The 14614-nt window shown below is 37.0% G+C and overlaps 2 protein-coding genes across 2 annotated transcripts; one reads left to right on the top strand and one right to left on the bottom strand.

Moving 5' to 3' along the window:
- Window positions 1-1262: 1262 nt before the first annotated feature.
- On the bottom strand, window positions 1263-2164 carry LOC148167119 (uncharacterized). Its single transcript, XM_088047636.1, has 2 exons — window positions 1970-2164; window positions 1263-1788 (listed from the first exon to the last, which is right to left on the bottom strand). The coding sequence occupies exons 1-2, from the start codon at window positions 1970-1972 to the stop codon at window positions 1393-1395; spliced, it is 399 nt and encodes a 132-aa protein (XP_087903762.1). The 5' UTR covers window positions 1973-2164; the 3' UTR covers window positions 1263-1392.
- A 1204-nt stretch (window positions 2165-3368) lies between these two features.
- On the top strand, window positions 3369-4590 carry LOC148167118 (uncharacterized). Its single transcript, XM_088048080.1, has 3 exons — window positions 3369-3637; window positions 3685-3840; window positions 4172-4590. Exons 1-3 carry the CDS (start codon window positions 3503-3505, stop codon window positions 4205-4207), a joined length of 327 nt encoding a protein of 108 aa, XP_087904206.1. The 5' UTR covers window positions 3369-3502; the 3' UTR covers window positions 4208-4590.
- Window positions 4591-14614: the final 10024 nt, after the last annotated feature.

Raw genomic sequence — 14614 nt, 5'->3', positions numbered from 1 at the left:
ACTTCCGACATTTTCTAGTAAAATTTGTAATTTTGGTAATTTTAGAACTACGAAATTTGGAGACGTTACTATTTTTGAGTCGTGTATTAACTTCACCAAATTTCAAAACCGTAAAGTAAAAGACTCAAATTTTAGAAATTTTAAATTAATTTTTGTGCATTTAATTAACTAAGAAATCAATCAAATAAACAGTTTAAGATATCCAACCAATGAATGATAAGTTACGATCGAATTGGTTGCTTGAGCCCGTTTTTTATTAAAAAAACTTCTTTGATAATGAGAATGGCAGCCAATCGCACGAATTCCTTTTTTGCTTTTAATCCGATTTCAGTCACATTCTTCATTTTGTTATGAGGAAAGGGTAGATCTTTAAATATAAATTTCTAAAAAGTGTCTCTTTTGCTCTAGAAGTTTGTGATTCGGCACGATTAATAAACATGTTAAAATTAGTAACCATGGCAAATTTCGTTACTGTAGCATTGGAAGTAATAAAATTTACTTTTCTTTAGGTTTTTAAAATTCACATAAAAACAAATCATTTAAAAGACAAAAAAAAACACAAAATGTATATCGAAGATAAGCACCAATAATAAAAAAAATCCACAGCACCAAATAGTTCAACAGGCCGCTAAAAACTTAAAAAAATTATCATCTCAATAGTATGGAAATGAGTTTCTAAAGTACCAAAAAATATTTCTGAAATGTCAACAAAACAGTGAAAAAAAAATCTGAAATGTCTGGATGGTCTTATAGGTACCTACATATTATCATGTAGGCAGCTCTGTTATTTTGTAGAGGGAAAAACAAATTTTAGAAATTTTAATTTTTGCAATATTTATAGTATATTTTAAAACCAGTTTTAGAACTGCCTATATTTTAGCACGAGTTCGAGATTCAGACACGAGCCGCGAACAGAACGAACGAGTGCTGGAATTGGACTTTGCAATGAGTTTTAGATACTGTTTTCTATATTACGGCTTTTATTTCGAATTTTCTTTGAAAATTTAAGCCAAGTTGGCACTTACCCTTCATGCATAAGGAATCTTAGAGACTTCTCATTCCAGCACGATTTTTGACGTTATAATGGAGTCATTAAAATCGAACAAACGAAGTATGATTTTTGGACGTCATTTTAATACCGTAATAAAAAAAAATATTTTTTTTTAATTTAGTTTCGATCATAATTGAAAGTTCACGTGACATCCTCGGCAAGAAACTTTCGCCCCGCTTTCACTTGCTAAAAATCGTAATAAAAACCCACGTACTTATAAACACACTTTATTTTGCTTTTGTCAACATTACAAACATTTCACATACAAAATCTTAATTACCTAACAAGTAAAGCCTAGTTACAGTCATATTAAAGATAAGTTATCACAGCTTTCCAAACTTTCAGTTACGCGCTCCCAAGAAAGACGACCTTTGGTCAGCAGGTCGAATGGGTCTGGTTTCTTCCCCGAATCTCGACTGCAAATCCTGTTGGTTCCCTTGGGAGTTTCTGTTAGCTTCAATGTGATCGGCGTTGAGAAGCCAGAAAGGTCTGTGTTCTCTAGGCCATTGGTTCAGTCTGTCGACTAAGACGGCGTCACCACGGGCATCGACGGGAACTCTGGCAGTGCTACCGTCTTCACCGACTCTGTTGGCGACGTTAACGGCGGTGGAAGAATCGTCGTTTTCGTCTTTGAAGCGGCTCGCCAGATCTGGACGACCAATAGGTCGCGAACCGGCGTATGTTGGACGTTGAGCCAGAGTTACGGCGAAGAGAGCGACCAAAACAAGGAAGAATTTCTGTAATGAAAAAGTCAGAGTTTAAGAGATGATAAACTGTGAACTTTGAGATATTTATAGATTTTTTGATTGCACGCATTAAAGAATTTAGAAAAAATCAAGAACTAGAAACAAAAAAAGTAGTAAAGTAGCCGCAAATATGAAACACAAACAAAAAAACAAACAAACAAAGTTAACTTACCATTTTGTATTAACAAAGTAACTGAAGTGCACTGTTAACTGATCTGTGTTCGTTGGAAGAATGAGTTCGGTCTCCTGAGGACGATATTTATGTATAGCTGATTCGCAGTAAGCTAGAAATCAGCGCCGCGAGTGATTCTCGGACATCGATAAGTCGGCGGCAGGGAAAACCCCAATATTTTGAAATTCACCACTGAAGAAGCATGAATAAAAAAAAATTAATGCGCCTCTGCGGTTTGATTATCATTACAAAACTGGAATATTAATCCGCCGACGACAAAATTAATAAAACAAACCTTGAACTGTTTTTTATTGAAACCTGTTACTGTAACAGTTGTCAATTTAATTGATATGAAACGAGTCATAGTCGAAAATTGAGGGAAATGAGTGAAGATAAACACAGTTTTGGTTTTAGGCGTGTCACTAATTATAATAATTATTCATTATTCATTATTGTTGTTGTAAATCACTTTTGTCTCTCACTATTATCACTGACGTCACAGAGAATTCCAGCTTCGTTCAGCTAAACCGTGACGCAACAATCGTTTGGAATATTGACTGGCTGCTATCTATAAGAAATTTACATATAATACATCTCTAATTAATTCCCAATAGAAACATGAAAATCCCAAGTATCAATAAGTGACCTCAACAATACAACAAATCCCACTAGTAAATGTGATGAATTATTTATTGTTATTAAGTAGTTAAATATTTTTTCTACCAAAACGCCCAAGGAAAGTGTTATTATTTAATTTTATTTTATTGTGGCAACTAATTTATTTAAACAATTTACGTAAAAAAACTCAAACCGGGTCATTACACAAACGCAATGAAAACAACTCAATTGTTTAATGTGGAAAAATCAATACGTCAAATGAATCACTTTTTCCAACACTGCAATTTTCTAAAATATTCGCAATTGACGTCTTCCATTACTCAGTAGCCATGACAAGACAATAGAAGATCTAGAATTACAAGAAAATTCTAGATCGATTTGATGCAAAACCGTCAACAGAAAACCTCAGATAACAATTTGTGGTTTTTAAGCAACAAAAGGAAGACAGAGGTTTGTAAAAGCCGCCAGAACAACAATTTTTCTTCATGATATTCTTATCTTTCAAGAGTGCAAACAAATAAAATTTGTTATCAGAAATCATGAACTAATTAGACTCTCATTGACAAAATTGTTATATTTAAAATTTGTTTGCTTGTGGATTTCTCAAAGACATGGGAATTCAACTCTACACATACAAAATAAAAATCCATGAGAAAATAAAAGTGATTATCTTTATAGATCAAGATTACATCCAATGAACGTCAAAAATTATGTCAGTCGATGATTTTCGGTATTTTTTTATCTGCGACTTTATTGTTTTCTTATCCTAGTTTATCATGAAGCAGTAAATTTTTGCCGACTTGTTTTGCGGCACTTTTTCTAAATTTCTTGTGGTTGTTTGTTTTGAATCCACTAATCGTACTCGCTTCCTATTATGGTGTAATTAACCTGATCGTTTTCCATTTAAATCATACGATGTTGTCTGAACAGGAAAGTTTGATTTACAAGCACTTCGCAGAATTAGTGGCAAAATGCAATTTAGTGCGTGTTATGAAAACCATTTCCTTGAAAGATCCAACAGCAAACAAAGTAATGGTTAATATAAATGCAGTAAGTCTGAACTGTTTAAAGATTTGAGATTACGCTTGTTATTACAGGATGACGATTACCGCCACAACAACCGACTGATACTTTTTAACTTGATGAAGCTGAAGTCGGATACGATTTTTTATAGTTTTACGGAATCCCTTAGAGATTGCAAGTACCACGACTTGGCTAACAAGTTAGAAAACAAGTCGTTGGACTCTTTGCCGGTGAATATTCATTTAGTGATAAAATATGCCGAAACTTTTCCACGTTTTTACCAGATAACATTTAAATTTACTGTCGATTTTAATCTGAGGCCTAAGGGTTTGGAAATTCCAGATAAAGATGAAAATAAACAAAACTAAAATCCGAAGGCCCCTATAATTGGTACTATTGGTTAACAGGGTTTTCCGTTGTTAGCCCTCATGTTTGCTACTTTCCAATACGTATAACGCAACGGCAAATGACGTAAATTGTTTCTGATGAATTCAACGGTCCCAAAAATTATATTTGCAAAAGTTTTGAGAAAACATAAAAAAATTCGATTTTTTGTTTTAGGGACACCACGACGTTCAACTTTCCAAGCCTGTATAATTTCGCCACCACAATGCTGATGGCTCTTTTATCCCCATAAGGCTTCAAGACTTGTTTCTAAGGGAGGATTTTATCTAACATTACTGATAATTCTTAACGTGTATGTCAGGGTGGGGGGTTATTTAATTTTTTAGGATTATTAAAACCATTTAATATATTTTTTGGGGTTTATAAAATTGGGGAAATTGTGTATATTGTCTTTTAGTGGTACTGACTACGCCACTGCTTATTGTTATTTCTGAAGAAAATAAGATTATTTTTGGACTGCCTCCAGATGTTACAAGTTCAGCGCATCTGTGAAATAAAACGTCGATGTCTATAATGAAGCATCTTGGGGCAGTACAAGGGTGTTTTGTCATATTAAATAAATATTTATTCCATGATTGTGTTCTTTAATTTGTGATAAGACAAACAAAAGTCGTTTACCTTTGGTGCAGTCAAAACACAAAAAATCTCACGAGAAGTTTTAATCTTTTTAAAATATTCGCGCACATTTGTATAACTTGTAACAGTTTCCTATTTCGCTAAATGTCACATTCAATTATGCGCCGGGCCACTAGATGTCGCTCTACTATACAGACAAAAAAGCGCTTGATTTAAACTATTTTCTTAACACAAAATTATAGTTATAAAAAAGAAAACACTGTAAATTTGTGACCCAAAAATATGTTTTTTCTTCGTATTTAGATTCAAGTATTAAGAGTTGCACATACTGTGAGCAATGGAGTAGCGTAATTTTATCGTATTAATGGTAAATTTCTCAAATATTATTTAAAAAAAAGCACAAATTGCAACGGAAAGTATTCATAGATTTTTTTGTTCCACAAAACTCACAAAGTCCACTTATAAACAAAAAGTACCTTAATTTGAATTGACTACTCTTATAATTTTTTCACTTCAAAGTGATATTAAAAGTCTGTATAATTTAAAAATATTGTTTATTATAAAAATGTGACAACTGAAACACAAAACATTTTTAGTTTGATACTCAGTGAGGGCTTATGCAGTCTCTAGCTAGAATTGGGATCCAAGTACCGGTGATTACGTCGTTGAAGTTAGCGTCATTTTATCGGATTCAGTTTCTTAAATTAAACGCCCCAGTACTTCGCCTCAAATGACGCATGCACGCCGGTCGCACTTTTCACATGCGAATTTCCACCGATCGTCGTCTTTTTTTCACACAATTTTTGACCAAATGACACCGTAATGACCTTCTGCCCCATCTTCAATCAAAATTCTCCTTCGACATGAGAACAAAGTGGTAAAACTCAACCCTTAACCTAACTAGAAAATTATTATTCATTTCAACCTCCAATAGTAATGTAGCTTCATAAATACGACATCGAAAAATTACAAATAAATCACTTAGTAATCCCCCATATCGCATATACGCCCAACACCCGTCAGAGGGTGGCAATCTCAACCCCTCAAACACCACCTCCGATTATTTTGAAAAATCCGCAATGTAGCCTTTAGAATTTGACATGGAAAAATTACAAATAAACCACTTAGTAATCCCCCATATTGCATATACGCCCACCACCCGTCAGAGGGTGGCAATCTCAACCCCTCAAACACGACCTCCGATTATTTTGAAAAATCCGCAATGAAGCCCTATGAATTTGACATGGAAAAATTACAAATAAATCACTTACTAATCCCCCATATCGCATATACGCCCACCACCCGTCAGAGGGTGGCAATCTCAACACCTCAAACACCACCTCCCACTATTTTGAAAAATCCGCAATGTAGCCCTATGAATTTGACATGGAAAAATTACAAATAAATCACTTAGTAATCTCCCATATCGCATATATGCCCACCACCCGTCAGAGGGTGGCAATCTCAACCCCTCAAACACGACCTCCGATTATTTTGAAAAATCCGCAATGTAGCCTTATGAATTTGACATGGAAAAATTACAAATAATTTACTTAGTAATCTCCCATATCGCATATACGCCCACCACCCGTCAGAGGGTGGCAATCTCAACCCCTCAAACACCACCTCCCAATATTTTGAAAAATCCGCAATGTAGCCCTATGAATTTGAACTCGAAAAATCACAAATAAATCACTTAGTAATCCCCCATATCGCATATACGCCCACCACCCGTCAGAGGGTGGCAATCTCAACCCTTCAAACACCACCTCCAATTATTTTGAAAAATCCGCAATGTAGCCCTATGAATTTGACATGGAAAAATTACAAATAAATCACTTAGTAATCTCCCATATCGCATATATGCCCACCACCCGTCAGAGGGTGGCAATCTCAACCCCTCAAACACGACCTCCGATTATTTTGAAAAATCCGCAATGTAGCCCTATGAATTTGACATGGAAAAATTACAAATAAATCACTTACTAATCCCCCGTATCGCATATACGCCCACCACCCGTCAGAGGGTGGCAATCTCAACCCCTCAAACACGACCTCCGATTATTTTGAAAAATCCGCAATGTAGCCCTATGAATTTGACATGGAAAAATTACAAATAAATCACTTACTAATCCCCCATATCGCATATACGCCCACCACCCGTCAGAGGGTGGCAATCTCAACCCTTCAAACACCACCTCCGATTATTTTGAAAAATCCGCAATGTTGCCCTATGAATTTGACATGGAAAAATTACAAATAAATCACTTAGTAATCTCCCATATCGCATATATGCCCACCACCCGTCAGAGGGTGGCAATCTCAACCCCCCAAACACGACCTCCGATTATTTTGAAAAATCCGCAATGTAGCCTTATGAATTTGACATGGAAAAATTACAAATAAATCACTTAGTAATTCCCCATATCGCATATATGCCCACCACCCGTCAGAGGGTGGCAATCTCAACCCCTCAAACACGACCTCCGACTATTTTAAAATCCGCAATGTAGCCCTATGAATTTGACATGGAAAAATTACAAATAAATCACTTAGTAATCCCCCATATCGCATATATGCCCACCACCCGTCAGAGGGTGGCAATCTCAACCCCTCAAACACGACCTCCGATTATTTTGAAAAATCCGCAATGTAGCCCTATGAATTTGAACTCGAAAAATCACAAATAAATCATTTAGTAATCCCCCATATTGCATATACGCCCACCACCCGTCAGAGGGTGGCAATCGCAACCCCTCAAACACGACCTCCGATTATTTTGAAAAATCCGCAATGTAGCCCTATGAATTTGAACTCGAAAAATCACAAATAAATCATTTAGTAATCCCCCATATTGCATATACGCCCACCACCCGTCAGAGGGTGGCAATCGCAACCCCTCAAACACGACCTCCGATTATTTTGAAAAATCCGCAATGTAGCCCTATGAATTTGACATGGAAAAATTACAAATAAATCACTTACTAATCCCCCATATCGCATATACGCCCACCACCCGTCAGAGGGTGGCAATCTCAACACCTCAAACACCACCTCCCACTATTTTGAAAAATCCGCAATGTAGCCCTATGAATTTGACATGGAAAAATTACAAATAAATCACTTAGTAATCTCCCATATCGCATATATGCCCACCACCCGTCAGAGGGTGGCAATCTCAACCCCTCAAACACCACCTCCCACTATTTTGAAAAATCCGCAATGTAGCCCTATGAATTTGACATGGAAAAATTACAAATAAATCACTTAGTAATCTCCCATATCGCATATATGCCCACCACCCGTCAGAGGGTGGCAATCTCAACCCCTCAAACACCACCTCCCACTATTTTGAAAAATCCGCAATGTAGCCCTATGAATTTGAACTCGAAAAATCACAAATAAATCACTTAGTAATCCTCCATATTGCATATACGCCCACCACCCGTCAGAGGGTGGCAATCTCAACCCCTCAAACACGACCTCCGATTATTTTGAAAAATCCGCAATGTAGCCCTATAAATTTGACATGGAAAAATTACAAATAAATCACTTACTAATCCCCCATATCGCATATACGCCCACCACCCGTCAGAGGGTGGCAATCTCAACACCTCAAACACCACCTCCCACTATTTTGAAAAATCCGCAATGTAGCCCTATGAATTTGACATGGAAAAATTACAAATAAATCACTTACTAATCCCCCATATCGCATATACGCCCACCACCCGTCAGAGGGTGGCAATCTCAACACCTCAAACACCACCTCCCACTATTTTGAAAAATCCGCAATGTAGCCCTATGAATTTGACATGGAAAAATTACAAATAAATCACTTAGTAATTCCCCATATCGCATATATGCCCACCACCCGTCAGAGGGTGGCAATCTCAACCCCTCAAACACGACCTCCGACTATTTTAAAATCCGCAATGTAGCCCTATGAATTTGACATGGAAAAATTACAAATAAATCACTTAGTAATCCCCCATATCGCATATATGCCCACCACCCGTCAGAGGGTGGCAATCTCAACCCCTCAAACACGACCTCCGATTATTTTGAAAAATCCGCAATGTAGCCCTATGAATTTGACATGGAAAAATTACAAATAAATCACTTACTAATCCCCCATATCGCATATACGCCCACCACCCGTCAGAGGGTGGCAATCTCAACCCCTCAAACACCACCTCCCACTATTTTGAAAAATCCGCAATGTAGCCCTATGAATTTGACATGGAAAAATTACAAATAAATCACTTAGTAATCTCCCATATCGCATATATGCCCACCACCCGTCAGAGGGTGGCAATCGCAACCCCTCAAACACGACCTCCGATTATTTTGAAAAATCCGCAATGTAGCCTTTTGAATTTGGCATGGAAAAATTACAAATAAATCACTTAGTAATCCCCCATATCGCTTATACTTCCACCACCCGTCAGAGGGTGGCAATCTCAACCCCTCAAACACCACCTCCCACTATTTTGAAAAATCCGCAATGTAGCCTTTTGAATTTGGCATGGAAAAATTACAAATAAATCACTTAGTAATCCCCCATATCGCTTATACTTCCACCACCCGTCAGAGGGTGGCAATCTCAACCCCTCAAACACCACCTCCCACTATTTTGAAAAATCCGCAATGTAGCCTTTTGAATTTGGCATGGAAAAATTACAAATAAATCACTTAGTAATCCCCCATATCGCTTATACTTCCACCACCCGTCAGAGGGTGGCAATCTCAACCCCTCAAACACCACCTCCCACTATTTTGAAAAATCCGCAATGTAGCCTTTTGAATTTGGCATGGAAAAATTAGAAATAAATCACTTAGTAATCCCCCATATCGCTTATACTTCCACCACCCGTCAGAGGGTGGCAATCTCAACCCCTCAAACACGACCTCCGATTATTTTGAAAAATCCGCAATGTAGCCTTTTGAATTTGGCATGGAAAAATTACAAATAAATCACTTAGTAATCCCCCATATCGCATATACGCCCACCACCCGTCAGAGGGTGGCAATCTCAACCCCTCAAACACCACCTCCCACTATTTTGAAAAATCCGCAATGTAGCCCTATGAAATTAAACTCGAAAAATTACAAATAAATCACTTAGTAATCTCCCATATCGCATATACGCCCACCACCCGTCAGAGGGTGGCAATCTCAACCCCTTTCCACAACTTTCAACTTTTTTCAAAAAACTTTTATTATAGTTATTACTTTTATTTTAGTCCGATGACATTGTTATTAAAATTTCTTATATCCGGTTTACACCCTCCAACTGTTAGAGGGTAAAGGTGTAATTGTTTAAACAAAATAATACTTTTTTGTCTGGCAACCCAGAATGCACCTTGTAAAATTGTAAGTTGCATTCTAATTTTTTTTTTACTGAATTTACGGCCATTGTGTTTTTGACTATGCACCAGAATTTTTTTGAAGTAATTACTGAACATGGGATTTTTTACGAGAATACGTTAAAATCGAAATTTTATCTGAAAATTAAAACTGCCCGTTTTTGCCATTTAATCTTACGCAAAATGTCTCGAGGTTTTCATTAAATTTTCCTTAGAGTTTCTTTAAACTTTAGATACAAAAATAGAGGTTTTATAGATTATAGATTACCAAGCAGGTATGCTTGACTTTTTTGTTATTTAAAGGAAATAGCTATCTGCTATGTCCTCTTCCGCTGTCTCTTTAAAAAATAGCTGCAACAGGTTTCCGTAACACATTTGAAATTTCAATTTTGCATGGACTTTGGATTTTTATCTTAACTGAATTTACTTTTTATTTTATTTTATTTTAAGGTAAATAAATACAAGTAATTTTGAGAAAATCAATGCATATAATATGCAGGTGTCTCAAAATTTCTGAACGACTCGATAACTTTAGGTTCTGCCTAATTATTGCATTAAGCAAATGAAATTGAAATAGCTCCTTAGATTTTACATTAGAGCAATGTAACGCTAACCAATCACAAATATTTTATTAATCAGTATTCAAATGTACCTTACATTGTTAGATACTTAGCAACATCGTTTTTGTCATAAAAGAAACGTATTTGATTGTTTAATTTTATATTGCATTAATTAATTTGCTTTTAGCAAATTTAGCCAGGATCTGTTGTTAACTCATCTTCGCCAGTTCTGAGACACTCTGGATGTTATATGTTTTGAGTACCCACCTAATTATCTAATTAGACTAATAACAATAAAAAATTCGCTAAGTTGGTTGTTTTGTTTTGACCATCCTCTTCGTTGACACGTCACCAGCAAGGAATTTATGTATGTGATTGTTATCATTAATTGTTTACTTATCAGACGTACGTGATTTTGTCAAGGCTCGGAGCTGCGTCGACACGTAGGTACAGTTTACGCAACGATTTAGTGCTGTTATGGCTTTGACTTTTTAAATCGTTTACAGCTACTTTACCGCAAACCCCCATAAACATAAACATTCTCTGGTGGTTAGATCTGAACCGGAATACACATTTTTACCCAGCTGGTCAGTCTTACAAATCGAAACAATAGAATTCTTCAAAATACGTCTATCCTAGGGGTTTATTTTAATGCAGATAAGACCCAACCACTTGAGGACGATTATGTTTATGAAGGTTTGCGGTAAAATTGCTGTAAACGGCTTAAAAAGTCAAAGCCACAACCGCACTAGATCGTTTGGTGAACTGTAATGGAAAACCCTGGGTGGTGTCTACCCTACACAGGATAATAATCGATATTTTAAGGAATAGGAACATGCGTATAGATAATTTTACTTGGAATTTGCAATTTCGATTTGTAACATTTTGTAACCTCTTGCACATTTTGTCATTTAGCACCTATTACGCATGAAATTGTAATATTTAGTTTCGTGACGGAACCATTTAATTTCCTTTAATTTAATTCAATTTACCTAGCTCTATTTGATTTACAATATGAAATGCACTTGGCTACATAATCAGTCGGCCCGCCATTTTGTCTACGATGTTTTCAAATGAAATAACGTTTCTTCAGATCCAACTTGAGGAGCAGACTTTCAAAGTGCAGTTTATCCATTTTTTCACAAATTGAGATATTGGCGCCATTTTGTTTTTTTGCGAAATTCTCTTCTATTCTAGTCGTGAAATTTGTGTGCAAATAGTACATAATTTTCCTTATTTTATTGCTACATGTTTAAAAATGCAAGTTATTTCTTAAAGGAGCTGCAGATTTTATTAATTTCTAAAAATATGCAATTAGGGACAAACTGCATATTGAAAGTCTGCTCCTCATTTGTAAAATGTATCCCCTGTAAAGTCTGCAAATCTAAAAAAGAGAAGCTGTATTCTGGGTTGCCAGATAAAAAAAACTGGCTATTTTGTTTAAATAAAACGATACTCTTTGAGAGTTAGTAAAGCTATTTTTGAAATAAAACATTATTCAGTAAATTTTTTAAATTTTTTTGATACTAATGACGTTATGCTAAATTTTAAATTTTTTACATTTACAGAACGTGAATACTTAAAGGGTTTTCTACCCTTTGACGGTGGGGGCAAATTCTTATGTAAATTAACAGACGTTTTATTTATACATTTTTTTATATTATTTTGAACGGGCTACATTGAGGTGTTTCGAAAAATGCCGGATACTGTAGAAAGAGGGTTGATGATTGCCACCCTCTCAAAAGTAGTACGAGAAAACGCAATATGTGGGATTACTAAGTGATTTATTTGTGATTTTTCCATGCCAAATTCAAAAGGCTACATTGCGGATTTTTCGAAATAGTGGGAGGTGGTGTTTGAGGGGTTGAGATTGCCACCCTCTGACGGGTGGTGGGCGTATAAGCGATATGGGAGATTACTAAGTGATTTATTTGTAATTTTTTTATGTCAAATTCAAAAGGCTACATTGCGGATTTTTCGAAATAGTTGGAGGTCGTGTTTGAGGGGTTGAGATTGCCACCCTCTGACGGGTGGTGGGAGTATAAGCGATATGGGGGATTACTAAGTGATTTATTTGTAATTTATCGAGTTCAAATTCAAAAGGCTACATTGCGGATTTTTCAAAATAGTGGGAAGTGGTGTCTGAGGGGTTGATATTGCCACCCTCTGACGGGTGGTGGGCGTATATGCGATATAAGGGATTACTAAGTGATTTATTTGTAATTTTACGAGTTCAAATTCATAGGGCTACATTGCGGATTTTTCGAAATAGTGGGAGGTGGTGTTTGAAGGGTTGAGATTGCCACCCTCTGACGGGTGGTGGGCGTATATGCGATATGGGGGATTACTAAGTGATTTATTTGTAATTTTTCGAGTTCAAATTCATAGGGCTACATTGCGGATTTTTCAAAATAGTGGGAGGTGGTGTTTGAGGGGTTGAGATTGCCACCTTCTGACGGGTGGTGGGCGTATATGCGATATGGGAGATTACTAAGTGATTTATTTGTAATTTTTCCATGTCAAATTCAAAAGGCTACATTGCGGATTTTTCAAAATAGTGGGAGGTGGTGTTTGAGGGGTTGAGATTGCCACCCTCTGACGGGTGGTGGGCGTATATGCGATATGGGGGATTACTAAGTGATTTATTTGTAATTTTTCCATGCCAAATTCAAAAGGCTACATTGTGGATTTTTCAAAATAGTGGAAGGTGGTGTTTGAGGGGTTGAGATTGCCACCCTCTGACGGGTGGTGGGCGTATATGCGATATGGGAGATTACTAAGTGATTTATTTGTAATTTTTCCATGTCAAATTCAAAAGGCTACATTGCGGATTTTTCAAAATAATCGGAGGTGGTGTTTGAGGGGTTGAGATTGCCACCCTCTGACGGGTGGTGGGCGTATATGCGATATGGGAGATTACTAAGTGATTTATTTGTAATTTTTCCATGTCAAATTCAAAAGGCTACATTGCGGATTTTTCAAAATAGTGGGAGGTGGTGTTTGAGGGGTTGAGATTGCCACCCTCTGACGGGTGGTGGGCGTATATGCGATATGGGGGATTACTAAGTGATTTATTTGTAATTTTTCCATGTCAAATTCAAAAGGCTACATTGCGGATTTTTCAAAATAGTGGGAGGTGGTGTTTGAGGGGTTGAGATTGCCACCCTCTGACGGGTGGTGGGCGTATATGCGATATGGGGGATTACTAAGTGATTTATTTGTAATTTTTCCATGCCAAATTCAAAAGGCTACATTGCGGATTTTTCAAAATAATCGGAGGTGGTGTTTGAGGGGTTGAGATTGCCACCCTCTGACGGGTGGTGGGCGTATATGCGATATGGGAGGTTACTAAGTGATTTATTTGTAATTTTTCCATGTCAAATTCAAAAGGCTACATTGCGGATTTTTCAAAATAGTGGGAGGTGGTGTTTGAGGGGTTGAGATTGCCACCCTCTGACGGGTGGTGGGCGTATATGCGATATGGGGGATTACTAAGTGATTTATTTGTAATTTTTCCATGCCAAATTCAAAAGGCTACATTGCGGATTTTTCAAAATAATCGGAGGTGGTGTTTGAGGGGTTGAGATTGCCACCCTCTGACGGGTGGTGGGCGTATATGCGATATGGGAGGTTACTAAGTGATTTATTTGTAATTTTTCCATGTCAAATTCAAAAGGCTACATTGCGGATTTTTCGAAATAGTCGGAGGTCGTGTTTGAGGGGTTGAGATTGCCACCCTCTGACGGGTGGTGGGCGTATATGCGATATGGGAGATTACTAAGTGATTTATTTGTAATTTTTCCATGTCAAATTCATAGGGCTACATTGCGGATTTTTCAAAATAGTGGGAGGTGGTGTTTGAGGGGTTGAGATTGCCACCCTCTGACGGGTGGTGGGCGTCTATGCGATATGGGAGATTACTAAGTGATTTATTTGTAATTTTTCGAGTTCAAATTCATAGGGCTACATTGCGGATTTTTCAAAATAGTGGGAGGTGGTGTTTGAGGGGTTGAGATTGCCACCTTCTGACGGGTGGTGGGCGTATATGCGATATGGGAGATTACTAAGTGATTTATTTGTCATTTTTCGAGTTT

This window comes from Gnatocerus cornutus, chromosome 10, assembly GCF_029298725.1.
Source record: "Gnatocerus cornutus isolate USDA-ARS CGAHR chromosome 10, icGnaCorn1.1, whole genome shotgun sequence".
NCBI classification, from domain to species: Eukaryota; Metazoa; Arthropoda; class Insecta; order Coleoptera; family Tenebrionidae; genus Gnatocerus; species Gnatocerus cornutus.
Note: the sequence above shows the minus strand (reverse complement) of the source record. Positions and strands in the feature narration are given on the sequence as shown.